We start from the raw sequence: 14,608 nt of genomic DNA, 5'->3' as shown, positions 1-14,608 counted from the left end.
TCTCTGCTATTTTGAGCTGTCAAATACGGGATCGCAAATTGCGGTCCTCTATTTGCATGTAACGGCTTCATTCTTTCATTAATGAAAGGAAGAAGCTTTTACAAAAAGCTTAATTATTTCATTAATTAATGCCTCAATACTGAGACATTAATGAATGACTGTTAAATGCTGAGAATCAGCAAATACCGGCATTACAAAGCCTGATATAACTCGTCACGTACAGTGTACGTGGCCAGTCATATAGGCACAAAGTGACAAGACGTACACTGTACGTCTCCCGTCACAAAGGGGTTAAAATAGAAAAAGAGATTGAGAACACAGAGTCCTCAATCTCTTTTTCTGTATCCCCTGCTATCAATGAACAGGCATCCTTTATGAGTGTTCCTGTTCATAGATAACATGAGGACTGAGTATGTTTACTATAACTACAACTATGAATGAACAGGAGGGGAGATAGATCACTCCCATTCTTTCATAATTGAGGATATAGTAACCATACCATGTCCTCAATTATCTACAAACACTCAGCGATCACTGATTGCTGAGTGTTTGTTTCTTGCTCTCCTCAATGACACGCTGTCACAGGAGGCTGGGCGGGGTGGTGCAGGGAGGAGAGCCCAGCCTCCTGTGACAGCGTGGGCGGTCCCCGCCCCACACCGCTCTGTCGGACTGTGATAGGCGGCTGAGCGGTGTGGGAGGAGAGACACCGGCCGCTCCCGTCGGTCTCCTCCCACAGCGCTCGGCCGACTGTAACTTTCTTTCCTCCCTGCTGGGACAAAGAGCAGCACCCACTGGGGAAGAAAGAAATCACGGCTGCGCCGACAAAACGGCAGGGAAATGGCACTTTCTGCATTTAGCCAAAAGTGCCATTTTCGGCTGGCGGCCACCTTCGGCTTTACGCCCAGGGCCAGCGCACCGGCCGCCCCCCCCCCCCCCGGTTGTTACGCCAGTGGAAGATTCTAAGCACGGATCTAAGATGAGATTGAAATCACCCCCTAGAATTAACACACCCTCCCGGAACCCCGACAGCCGCGCCAGTACACACTCCAGAAATGTGAGGTGGTGTTGGTTAGGGACATAAACGTTAGCAAATGTCAGAACCTGAGAGCCTATAGTCCTTTTCAAGAACAAGACCCTGCCCTCTTCTCCCACATGCTGGTCCAGAAGCGACCAGGGTACTTTACTCGAGATGAGGATACTAACTCCCCTGGATCGTTTGTCCGGTGAGCCGATGTGGTAGGCAGTCGGGTACCTTCTAGTCTCTACACGTGGAAGTGGAAGTGTGTCTCCTGTAGGAAGCAACTTCAGCTCTCTGGGGGTGGAGTTCGTTTAGGATCATTCTCTTTTTTTCAGGGACATTCATCCCTTTTACATTGGTGGAGAGGACTTTGAGAGTCGCCATGACCTGGTCGCAGGCGCAAGGGGGAAGAGGGAGGGTGGACGTGAACTAGGGGGGTCAAGGAATAGATGGGTAGGTGAGTGAAGGGAGGGTACCCTAGCGAGGAGGGTGAGAGTGTGAGGCGGAGCGAGTAGAGACAGATGGGGAAGAGAAGAAGGGGTGTCCCCCACGGCTTTGCACTTCTTGGACATCGGGCGAGAGAGTTATGGTGAGTCGGTAGTTGCATGATGCCCGGATAGCAGCATAGCTCAAAGATTCAGCGTCTCTACACCGCCATAGTCAGGCCACGCCCCCCCGGTGGAGAGTTTTTTAAACTAGGATCCAAAAGGGGAATTAAAAAAGACCTTGCCAGATAGTGAGCAAAAACCAAAGAAGCTGCAAGGCACAGAGGTGGGGGAGTAGGATTGAAAGGAGTGAAAGGGGGACCATAACAGGCATGAAGGAGCTTACATTATTGGAGTCCAACACTGAGAGTATGGCTGAGTCATGTAACAGCCCAACTATAATTTAATATAAATGGAAACCTGGTTTAAAACACACATGACTGGATTGTGAATATTTACGGGTACAATTTATTTTAGAGGGACAAGGAAGAAAGAAGAAGGGGAGGGGTATTCCTGTAAATCCAGAAAAATCTTATGATAAATGTGCTCAATATCACTAATGATACTGATAATGGTGCAGAGTCCTTATGGCTGGAGATAAACAATAAAATGGTAAATTATTGATGGGTATATGCTATAGGCCTTTAACATAAGGGATGAGGAGGAGCTTCGGCTGATCCTTTGGCTAGCTTCGGCCCCAGGACCCCTTTGGTTGAGTACAACCAAAGGGCTGCTGTTCGGGCTATTCACTATAGCCCGTACAGCTCCCAAACTTGGCCGAGCGGCTCAGTCGAGCCGAAGGCATATGCCTCGGCTCGGCTGAGCCGGGCTGAAAGTCGAAGCTGACAAAGGGCCGGCCAGTGGCCAGCTGACAGCCTGCTTCTGACAGCTGGGCAGAGCCAGCCAAGATCTTACGGCTGGCTCCGGCCACTTGCAGAGAGATCAGAGTCCATGGTTACCAGCTAACCAGGGACACTGATCTCCAGACAGCCTAGCGCTCCCGGCAGCCCAGGAGAGAGACACTGCTCTTTCTTTTATTTTTACTCTGACACAGAGCTGTGTCAGAATAATAAAAAAAAAAATGTTTCACCATTGGAATACATTGCTAGATTCCTATTGGCTATTTCAAATTGTAATAGCCAATAGCAAACTAGCACCGCACGCGCCCTGCAGTTCTTCATCAGGTCCCCACAACTGATTGACAGCAGCAGAGGGCGGGTACAATAGCTAGTTTGCTATTGGCTATTGCAAATTGAAATAGCCAATAGGAATCTAGCAATGCATTCCTATAGCCAGAATTTTTTTTCTTTTTTTTGACGGCAGCAGAACTGCCGGCCAATAGAAAACTGTTGGGCGGAGCTAGCTGTCATTGCTAGATCCGCACAATCATTTTCTAGTTTTATTTTTCTACTTTTTAAACTATTTTTCTGTTCTGCTCGGTCCCACAGAGAGACCGAGCAGAACAGCCGAGCCGAATTCCGCTTAGCTGTTCGGCATCTATAAGAATAGCCCGAACAGCAGCGAGTAGCCTGCCGAAGGTTCGGCTTAGCCGATCCAGATGTTTGATCGGCTGAGTCGAACTCCTTCTGCACTTCGGGTCAGCCGAACATGCTGAGCATGTTCAGCCGACCCGAAGCCACGCGAAGCCAGCAGATGAACGGCTGATTTCAGCTGATATATGGCTGAAATCAGCCGTACCGGCCTGAAGTGAATAGCTGAACAGCGTTCACTTCGCTTCAGGTCGGTCATTCACTCGGCTGCCTACGGCAGCTTAGTGAATAGACCACTAAGAGTGTTCCTAGCTAATCTAGTCATTCTGGTGCAGAATCTGAGACTGGTCTGACTAAGAAGGATGCTAGAGAAGTGATCTTCAGGTGATGTCTTTTTTTAAAGAAAAATTGATTGTTATAGAGGATATCAATGATTGGGTAGCTTTGGGTTGGAAAAGCATGTCCAAGAGATTAGGCGCGTGCTTAACCAATTGAGGGAGGCAGGTGTTCAAATTTTATTACAGAAAGCCCAATGGTGTCGTACCAAAGTCATCTTCCTTGGACATGAGGGATACTGTCAGGGTTGTCTAGTTTGCGCTCAGTTCCAACCTCAAGGTCCCACACATCTTGCCCCACTTCATAAAAAAGGGTTTCTCATTGCCATGGTCCGATATACAGATCGGCTTTATAGGTCCTGTCACAAAGTCATCCAGGGGAAACAAATAGATGTTAACGGTCACTTGTGTATTTACCAAGTGGGTAGAGTGTTTACCGGCTCATAATAACACCGTGGAAACATGCACCACTTTGCTTATTAACCATGTTTTTTCCAGATTTGGTCTGCCGATTGAATCGGATCAGGGCCGGCATTTTACAAGTGAGGTAATGTCTAACATGTGGAAAATCTTGGGCGTCAAACGGAAATTGCACATTGCCTATCGCCCAGCATCTAGCGGAGCAGTAAAGTGCTATAATGTAACGAGTCCCGAGGGTTCAGACCGCTCGGGTCTCCCCACATGCAGGGACGGACAAATTGCGTTCCACGGTGGAACGCGGAAGCCGCTCGACTTCCGGATTGCGGTGCGAGCGGCCTGCGTTCCACGGTGGAACGCGGAAGCCGGTCGTCAAGGCAATTGACTCCTCCCTCACTCCTGGGCTATTTAAAGCCCCAGCTGAGGCAGTATCAGTTTTGCCTGATGAAGGGGTTCCTGTGTGTCCCCGAAACGTCGCACTAAGTGTGTTATTTTGCTTTTGATGTACGTCAATAAATAGACGTAATCGATTTATTATTGGAGTGCCGGTGTCTATTTCTTTTCTGCATTACTTTGACGGTGGCCATCCGTCGACTACTGAGCACCCAGGATACTTTGTTGGACGTGCGGTCAGGAGTGCAATGGGTACATGGACTGTCAGCTGAGGCAGTATGGCGTTCAACTATTGAAGTCAGAACGCCTGCTGCCTCATTGACTCTGAACCCTACAATCTCCCTATTTACCCTGCCTTGGAAGGAATCCCTCTGGACAATCTCTGCCTCAATCTACCCTGCCTGGGAAGGACCCCTCCTAAAGGGAGTGATGCCTGGGACTCGAACCTGAGAAGCTGTCTCCAACCACCAAACGCGTGCTAAACTCCGCAGTTGTGAATCCCAATTGCCACTAAAGCAGTCGTGACATATAAACAGTCAATTGTCAACATCCTTAATTAATTCGTTAAGGAATCAGGTAAAGACTGGGACATGAAGTTGCCTTTAGTGCTAATGGTTATCAGAGCTACACCAAGTGCTGCTACTAAGATGTCACCCTTTGAGCTGATGACAGGTAGGAAAATGGTACTTCCACAACATCAGATCATAACCTGATCAATGCAGCCATGACACATCAGTATGTGGAAAACCTTTGTCAGCATCTACAACATGCTTTTGCTTTCGCACATAAGATTCTCGAGAAAGCAGCAGTAAGTAATAAAACTTATTATGATCTCAAAACCACCAATAAGGCGTATGAAACATGTAATAAGGTGTATCTTTATAGTTTTGCTCGAGACAGAGTAGAAGAAAAGAAGTTGCTTCCGTCATGGAAAGGTCCCTACAATATCATTGACAAGATCTCACCTGTAGTTTACAAAATAAGAATTGTCAAGAATACAGGTGAAACTCGAATAATTAGAATATCGTGCAAAAGTATTTACAGTAAGTGCTGCAAAAGGGGCCCAAACCAAGTACTGAATACATATGCATGCTTATACTTTTCAGAGGTCCGATATTGTTCTATGTACAATCCTTGTTTTTTTGATTGCATGCAATAATCTACTTTTTTGAGATTGTGGATTTGGAGTTTTCTTGAGCTATAAGCCATAATCATCACAATTATGACAAATCACAGCTTGAACTATCCTGCTTTGCATGTAATTAGTCTATCTCATATATTAGTTTCACCTTTTAAGTTGCATTAGTGAAATAAATGAACATTTGCACGATATTCTAATTATTCGAGTTTCACCTGTACATTACCAGGCAAATTGTGGGGTCCTAGACAACAAACATAAGATAAGGACTGGCCATGGAGCCAGACTGTGTTATAATGAGATTGATGACCGCCATGTCTTACACTTAAATAAGGAACACAAGACTTTGATTTTTTTTTCTTTAAGGGGTAAAAGAACTAATTTAAAAGTTGCCTTATGAATAAGTACTATTAATTGCAAGTGATTATATTAGCAATAATTCCTATTGCATTATTAATATTGTATGCCTACTTCATTGAATCATTTCAAGTATTATGTATTCTTACAATATTAAACCTATATTCATTATACGTTGTTTGGTTTTACTAATTGAAACATGTTAGTATGTATTATTGATATGATAATATGGTGGGTTTGTGGTTTAAGTACATAGAATTAGGTGGGATATGCTGATATGTGTTTATCATTTTATTTTCAAAATGTGTGGAGAACCACTGTGTCTGGTACCAATTGCTTCACTCTCATGTATTTAAAAAAAATTAATTGCCGTAGTTCAGACTTTCTCAAAACTGTATATTTATTAAGAGACAGTAAGTCAGACATATGCTGCCATAGAACAGACCACACTATTATATTTATGGTTTTGTTCAAGGCTTAGGTCAAGGGTCATCTTTAGGAATAATATTGGAATTTTAAAGAAAAGTCCAAAAGGATTAACAGTCCAATAGTGCCCCCTTTAGGTAATTGCCGGGATTTGTTTTAGTAAAATGATGCCTTGTCTGACGTCAATAAGTAAGTGGGAAAAAAATCCACTCCCACATTGTTGGGGGATAAAAAGTTTGGAGAAAGTTCAGACCGAGAGAACGAGAACGAAAGAAAAACAGAAAGGAGGAGGGGGTACATAGACACTGATGGGAGAGGTCGGAAGCTGATGACGGGCTGACCAGGGGAACTGACACAAAGCTGACATCTCTTAGACAAAATATTTTGCAATTTATGGTAAAGTATACATTTCTATTTATCTGTAGGCAATTAACTAGCCATATACATCTGACTAGATAATTTAGTCCTTGAGCATCAAGATTGAATTGAAATAATTTTTTACTGAAGTATGAATTGTCTCTTTCAATTTTGGGAGACATATACAGATATGTATAATCTCCTTGAAGCTGATTTCAGTTTCTAGTCAATGGTTGGGTTATGCTGTATATTTAAAAATGAAATAAATTGTGGAAGTTTGTCTTTACCACACATATATTCTTAGCTTATAGCCAGTTCTGTGTATGGGATAACAAGTTGTCCATGCACTGTAAAAGTTGAGCTTGTGAATATCTGTTGGCTGGGAGAAGTCACGTGTCAAATCTGCACATTTTATTTTCACATTCTGTGAGCTACTGAGAAGCTACTAGTGACATTCCAGAAGTTACTTAGTTTTGTCACAGTGATATTTTGTAATAATATCCTGTGACTGTATTTATCTCATTACCTGTGTTATCAATATTATTGAAATTTACATCCACATTCTGTGTTTATCACCAGTTATATTTTGATTATTATTCTGCACTGATTTTTAGTTAATAAATATATATATATATATTTTTGCACATTATTGTACTCATTTTGTCTTCAGGTTAGCACAAATAAACAAATTTGAGTTATTTTGTGATTTGTGGAAATAAGTTGGGAATCTCCTTAATTATAGATTCTTGCTTGTTTTCATAAACAGAAACTGTTTATTTTATCAGTATAAACATTCTGATAAGATCCTGGCAGAGTTCAAGGCAGGCGGCTAGCAGAGGGACGTCAGATGGTCCCATGTCAGCAACGAGTAATCAGAGAATAAACACAGGAGACAAGAGCAAAGTTGGGTCCAGGCAGAAGATCAGGGCAGGTAGCAAGCAAGAAGAGTCAGGCGGTCCGGGTCAGCTACGAGAAAACAGCAGAAGTATAAGCTCTTTAAACAAACAGGAAGCTGGCAAAAAGACACAGCACCAGTTCCTTGCAGATCTTGTGCTTAAATACCCTTCTAAGTCAGAGATGACAAGCCCAGCCTCAGGGTACACTGGAAGTCCTGGTCTGGAAACTTTTACTATTACTAGCCATACTGACCTGGACTCTGTGAGATCTATTAGTAGCGGATCTTCTGGAAATCCTAGCTGAGATTCTCAGAGGAGAACGGTAAACCACAAGTTTACCATAACAAGATGAGACTGAACCTGTGATCTATAAGGTGGCAACATATTGTTTTGTATCTACAGTACATTCCATTTTTAATGCATGGCATTACTCTGCTCGCTTTGTTTGCCACAGCGTGGCATTGCAAGCTATTATGCAATCTGTAATCGACTATGACCCCCGAATCTTTTTCCATTTTTGACTTCCCTAGTGGAGTTCCCATTAATGTGTATTCCGCCTGCCTGTTTTTAACCCCAAAATGCATTACTTAAATTTTTTCAACATTAAACCTCATCTGCCATATAGTTGCCCACTCTCCTATTTTATCTAGGTCCTCCTGCAATGTTATACTGTCTAATCCCGGGTCTATTACCCTGCTGATTTTAGTATTATCTGCAAAAACAGAAACATGGCTATTAATGGCCATGGCTCCCCAATATCATTAATAAACAGGTTAAACAGTATGGGGCCTTGCAAGGAACCCTGGGGAACGCCACTCTCGACTTTAGACCAATCTGAAAAAGAGCCATGTATCAATACTCTCCGGACACGTTCCTGTAGCCAGTTCTCTATCCATGTAGACACCATTTCCATAGACCTTAGCTTGTGTACTAAGAGTTTATGTGCTACAGTGTCAAATGCTTTTGCAAAATCAAGGTACACCACATCCACCGGCCTCCCTCCATCCAGATCTCAACTCACCTCTTCATAGAATGTTAGTAGGTTGGTCTGACAAGAACGGCCCTTCCTAAATCCCAAAATCCACTAAATATTCCTTTATCATTCCCTTAAACAGTTTGAATATATTGATGTTAGACTGGACTGATCTGTAGTTCCCAGGTTGGCATCCTGACCCTTTTTGAATATCAGTACTACTGTAGCCTTCCGCAAGTCACTTGTACCCTTCCAGACACATCTTCACTTTAAGGTTTTAGAAAGAGGCTGTGCCTCGAAACGCGTAGCCGCCACCAATTTGGGAGCCCCATTCTTCATACCATTGCCCACCCTTCCTGACTTCTTCCCCTACCTAAGACTCATCCTGGCAGCGTGTCATCATCCTGCACGCACTGAGTACAGTTGTTCACAGCCGTCCGCGGCTTTTCCTTTCCCAAAGCCGCCGAGGCGCGGCCTAGCCAGCAATGCACGCGTGCTGCTAGGGATCTTCACAGTGCTTTCACACTCGATATTATTGCATCCTGGAATCATCCCCCCCCCCCAGACTCCCTCCATCCACCTGTCATTGTCTTTCCATCTTTGGCACACCAGCAGCCTTGTAACTGTAAGTCACACCATTTGTTCTTTACTTATTATCAGACATCATTTAATCACATTCCAGGCAGTAGCGCTCCTTACACTCGTTGTTTGTATATGTATTGTATTGCAGGGTTCCTCTCCCTGATATTAGGAGCTTGCACGCCGTACTTGTTCAGCCCCCCCCTCCCTTTTTCACCTAGGACCTATCACCAGTTGTGCGCTTGTTTCATTTGTTTGGTTCTTTTGCATGTAACCTTCCAGTCGTTAAGGAGTCCTTGAAAATGACTACGTTGGGCAAAGGGGACATAAGTGTAATTATTACCAACGCTCAAGCCAGGGCCACAGCGGGCTTAATTTTTGGCTTTTGCCTTCCGTGGGCACCTGAATGATACATAGTGGGTGGTAGTAGGATCACAAGATCATTTTAAAGTTGTTGATGGTATGAGGAGCGGTGTGCTTCCTGATAAAGTGGGGAATGTCTAGGGAAGGCGTGGAGCCATTTTAGAATCATTGACGGCTGCGTGCATGAGCCTCCATGGCAGATATTTTTGATGACCTAGTTCAGCCTATATCTGTATACATTAAAATTATATAGTTATTGCTCCTGTGTGTCCTCATTGTTTACAGTGCTGCTGAATAAGTGGGTGCCATATACAGCAATGATATTAGTAATGTACTGACAGAGAAACGCTTGTAAGTTTAGAGTTTAGAGTTTATATACTGTAATAATAGTGCTGGAATTATATAAAGTCAGTTGCAGTTTTTCTTGTGATGAAGTCCTCGTAGATTCTATTTGTTTTATTTCACCTTTTTTCTTTTCTAAAAGTAACATTCTGTGACATTAATATCCAGTCTATCAGTGATAAATAAGAGAAATATTCCCAGGAAGGAGACATCATAATAGGAGGAATATTTGCTGTTCATTCTGCAGTGTCACAGTGGAGATATGCTGGAAGACAATTCTACGATGTCATGTGTTCAGCGTAAGTCAGCTATCAAGTACAAAACTTTGCATAAGATCTACAAGGTTGTGACCACATAGAAGGCTTATTGTGTCATTGAGAGGATTTACAATGCTCGCACCATCGGTTTACGTTGGGATGTGTGAGATTTACAAGTGTTAAAGTATATCCAAACCAAAAAGCAAACATGTTGTATATTGTAGTTTACCAGTCATAATATATGGTGGCTGCAATTGAAATCTGCTACTGCATCTAACACCACCCTCCCCACAGGGTGACAATGCTGCTGTTCAACGATGGCTCCTTAACTCCTCTATGGAGTGGAGCCACCCAGAGACAGGAATTGTGTTACTGGCCAGATCACCAGGTGAAAATGATGGAAACATTAAAGGAGAACTATGAGGTGAGTGCTTTTCACTCAGCTCATAGTTCTAGCCGACCTGTGACAATGAGACTGTCACAGGTCGGCTCAGTAAATCGTGAAGTGAGCAAACACATACCGACGTTCACTCACCTCTCGATCCTGTCATGGCTCTCTGCCGTTACAGGGGAGGGTCTGGATTCCCCCCTCCGCGCTCCGATTTGCCAGCGCTGACTGGCGGAACAGACGTGGGAGGGGGTGGGTACAGCTGGCTCTGCCTCTAGATAGGCAGAGCCAGCTGTCAGTCACGCAGCTGGGCGGATCCCGGCACAATTGTCGGGATCCACTTCAGCTGCGGCGTCTCAGTATACCGCCAGCTACAGCTCGTGGTATACTGAGCCTAGGGTGACGGGAGGACGCTAGTTTGTGTCCTCCCGTTACCCCAAGGAGAACTATGGGAAAAAGTTTTAACCCCATAGTTCTCCTTTAAAAAAACCTAATGCAGGATTCAGAATTGGTAAGCTGTAATATATTACATTTTCGTTTTTGGAATTTAGATGTACTTTAAAGAAAATCTATTTGTAGTATGGGTGACATAAATTATTTCTGTATACAATTGTGTAAGCTATTTTTTGTGTGAATCCATTGCAAAGGTTCTTGTCTGGAGATCCAGCAGTTCCTATTGCAAGCTGACAATACTAAGACCTTGGCTTGCAATTATCTGAAAAATGGTCAGCCGGCCTTGGAAGTTCTTTCAAACATATCTAAACTCAGTGAATATTTGGCAGTGTATCAGTCATTAGATGTGGTGTCTGCATTAGTTGTATTTCTTTCTATTTTTTTCACCTGGTGGTCCACTCTTCCTGTCCCATGGTAGCTACATACTCTTCCCCATTTTATCTATGGAGGTGGGCAAGGTTACCATCCATGCTGGACTACAAATATGTCTACCTTTTGTTCATATTCACTAAATGGGTGATTGATAGTTCACAGAAGAAATATAACATTGTATTTGCTTTCAGCTGAAGTGACAAGGACACGGCATGTCTAGTAAGATCAGCAGATATTTTCTGTGCTTGCTAAAAAATTCTTAACCTTCAAAAAAAGAAAACAAATGCAGCCTACCAACGGAAGCAGCTATCTAATGACAGTTAGGCTGCAACATTGATGTTCTTGGTTTTAGTTCTCAGTTGGCCTCTTGTTTCCCTATATGGTAATCCTGATAAGCAGCCCAATTGCTAACTGAAAAAGTGAACATGGTGGGCTGACATCTCTGCTGAGAATAGTGGGGTGGTGGCTTAGTGTTGTCACCCTTAAACTGGAACTTATGTAACTGGCAGGATTTTCAGGTAAGAAACTTTGTGGCTGATTTATAATAAATATTTTCTTAACAAAACTGAATTCGGTGAGGCATGGTGTAAAATATATTGTAACCAATATATATGTAACCAGCTATAGGGTTACTATGAAACCATATATAGAGAGAAAGCTCTATATATAGAGAGAGCTGTAACCAATATATATGTAACCAGCTATAGGGTTACCATAAAACCATCACATGTTTAACTCTATAAGCATCTGGAAACTGAGAATTGTTAACAAAATAGACAAAATCAAAACCAATCTTTCTCTATTGTGTGTGAGGTCTAGCATTGTACGGGCAGACAATGTTTCTCTGTTAGAGAGATTCCCCTCCCTTTGTATCATGGTGACATCGCATTCACCAGAAAGGAAGTGAACAGAAATACAGACAGAAAATATGATTTTATTCCATAGTAGAGTATGAGAAGACGAGTCATTGTCCTTGCTGCAGATTTCCTCTCAATTTACTGAACATGCACTTTAATATCATGTGGTTTTGTTATATTGTGCTGCACATACAGTATATGCACATACAGTACAGTACATACAGTATATAAGTAAGTACATGTATAATGAAGTATACGGAAAGTCTTTATTCCTGTTGTATTTGACAAGAAAACATGCAGATAGTGTGAAATAATGCCATACATAGTTTCATAAGATCTCTCTATTTTTAGGGTCCACCAGAGAGAATACAAACATCTCCTGGCTTTTATCTTTGCTATTGATGAGTTAAACAGCAGTCCAGATATTCTGCCCAATGTGACTCTGGGATATCATGTGTATGATTCTTGTGGAAATGTGAATAAAGCTACAAAAGATGTTCTGCAGATCTTGTCTGGACATTCCAAGGCAGTTCCCAATTATTCCTGTATGGTGCAGGGTACAGTGGCTGGTTTCATCGGAGACCTCGGATCAGATACAACTCTCCAAATGGCACAGCTTTTACATCTATATGGTTACACCCAGGTAAGATAGTCTGACATTGCAGACATTGCTCATTATCTTTCCACATGTATATTTAGAAAAAATATTTCCTCTTGCCCATGCCAATGACACCCAACTCTGATGATTAATAAACCACTACTGATTTTTTTTCTGGGACAGATACTTCCAGGAGTGTTGATCTCCTCAGTCTAATCCCAGGCCAGCGGTTAATACAGAATACAGTGGTGACATAGAGGTCACAGGAGGAACTACTGAGCATCCAGGAGATCGACAGTCCTAGAAGAAATGTCAGTAGTGAGCATTCAGCGTTGGAGTGATATTCAGTGGTGTGGGAAGCAGGGGGATTCAATATGTATTTGTTTCTTTGCAGGTATTAATATTATTATTATACAGGATTTATATAGCACCATCAGTTTGTGCAGCACTTTACAACATAAGGAAGACATTACAATTACAATACAATTCAAGACAAGATGGTAAGGAGGGTCCTGCCCGTGGGGGGGCTTACTGTCTAAAAGGGAGGGGGAAGTGATACATGAGGAGGTAGCTGTGTGGGGATGAATTGTTTGAGAAAGTGATAGTTCAGTGGTCAGGTTGGGGTGGGATAGGCTTCCCTGAAGATATGAGTCTTAAGGGATCGCATAAAGGCAGTCAGAGTGGGAGATAGATGGGCAGGTTGGGGTAGAGAGTTCCATAGGATGGGAGATGCTCTAGTGAAGTCTTGGAGGCGAGCATGGGATGAGTTGATGAGGGAGCTGGAAAGCAGAAGGTCATTTGACGAGCGGAGGGAACGGTTAGGGTTATACTTCGAGACAAGGCTTGAGATATAGCTGGGGACAGAGTTGTGGATGCCTTTATAAGTGGTTGTTAATATTTAGAATTTTATCCTTTGGGCTATTGGAAGCCAGTGCAGGGATTGACCGGGGGGGTGGGAGGGGGGGGAGTTGCAGACACTGAGCGTTTGGTTAGGTGGTTGAGTCTAGCAGCTGCATTCATGATAGACTGAAGGGGGATAGCCTGTCTAGAGGTAAGCCAATGAGGAGGGAGTTGCAAAAGTCAAGACAAGACATAACAAGGGAGTGGATGAGAAGTTTTGCGGATTCATTGGTGAGGAAGGGGCGTATTTTGGAGATGTTATGAAGGTGATGGCGGCAGGATTTGGATGTGGGGAAGAAAGGTGAGGTCCGAGTCAAGGATTACACCTGGGTATGGCATTTTTAAAGACAATACATGTGAGAGACTTCACTTAGAGGGTTATTCATGAAGGAGCCAAATGACTAAACCAAAGCATCGGCTAATCCTTCGGCTCACTTCAGTTCAGCCGAACCGGAGAGCTGCTGTACGGTCTATTCACAACAGCCCGTACAGCAGCCCAAGGCAGCCGAATGGCTTAGCTGAGCCATACGCATATGCTTTGGCTCAGCAGAGCCGAAGTCACAGTTGAAGCGGAGAGAATGGTCTGCTGAAGCAGATTGTTCTTCCTGAAAATGTAAACAACTGGGCGGCGCCAGCCATGACATCATGGCTGGCTCCACCCAGTTGTTGTCATTCATTGGAAGCTCAGCGTCCTTGGGTTATTTGAGGAGACTGGATTGCCACTGAATGACACCAACAGGGCGGAGCCAGACATGACATCACAGCTGGCTCTGCCCAGTTGTTTTGATTTGGCCCACCCAATTGACAGGTGGTGGCCAAATCAAAAAAATAGGCGGAGCCAGCAGTGATGTCACAGCTAGCTTCGACGATTTGTTTACTTTTTGCCGCCACTTGTCATACAGGTCATTTTGCTGCGTGTGTTTGGTGAGTGCAGACAGGCTTTTTTTTATTTTGGCGAGTCTGCATCAGCATTGATAACGCTGGATGCCGTGATTGCCATGGATTACTATTACCCATTACTCATTTACAAGGGGGCAGCATCTCAGTGCCCCTTATTAAAGGGTGTACCTGGATGCAAATAAGCCCCCCTGCCCACAACCAACAGGTCAGGGCTATGGCAGAAGAGGCCCTTATCCCCATCAGCAGTACCAAGGGCATGTGGCAAGATACGGTGCTGGGAGGGCTCCGCTCGCTTGTCCCCCCTTTCCTGCCCT

General features: G+C 43.6%; 1 protein-coding gene across 1 annotated transcript in view; it reads left to right on the top strand.

The window, feature by feature from the left end:
- LOC108800804 (vomeronasal type-2 receptor 26-like) overlaps window positions 1-14,608 on the top strand; it is a gene marked incomplete at its 3' end in the record, with an annotated part of 31,891 nt that overhangs the window by 5,177 nt on the left and 12,106 nt on the right. The window contains exons 2-3 of the mRNA XM_018572815.1: window positions 1,030-1,223; window positions 1,354-1,471. Of these exons, the coding sequence (XP_018428317.1) occupies window positions 1,030-1,223; window positions 1,354-1,471 (312 nt within the window). The remainder of the gene's footprint in view (window positions 1-1,029; window positions 1,224-1,353; window positions 1,472-14,608) is intronic.

The sequence above is a fragment of the Nanorana parkeri genome, unplaced genomic scaffold (genome assembly GCF_000935625.1).
Source record: "Nanorana parkeri isolate BGI_ZX_2015 unplaced genomic scaffold, ASM93562v1 scaffold2140, whole genome shotgun sequence".
Classification (NCBI taxonomy): Eukaryota; Metazoa; Chordata; class Amphibia; order Anura; family Dicroglossidae; genus Nanorana; species Nanorana parkeri.
Note: the sequence above shows the minus strand (reverse complement) of the source record. Positions and strands in the feature narration are given on the sequence as shown.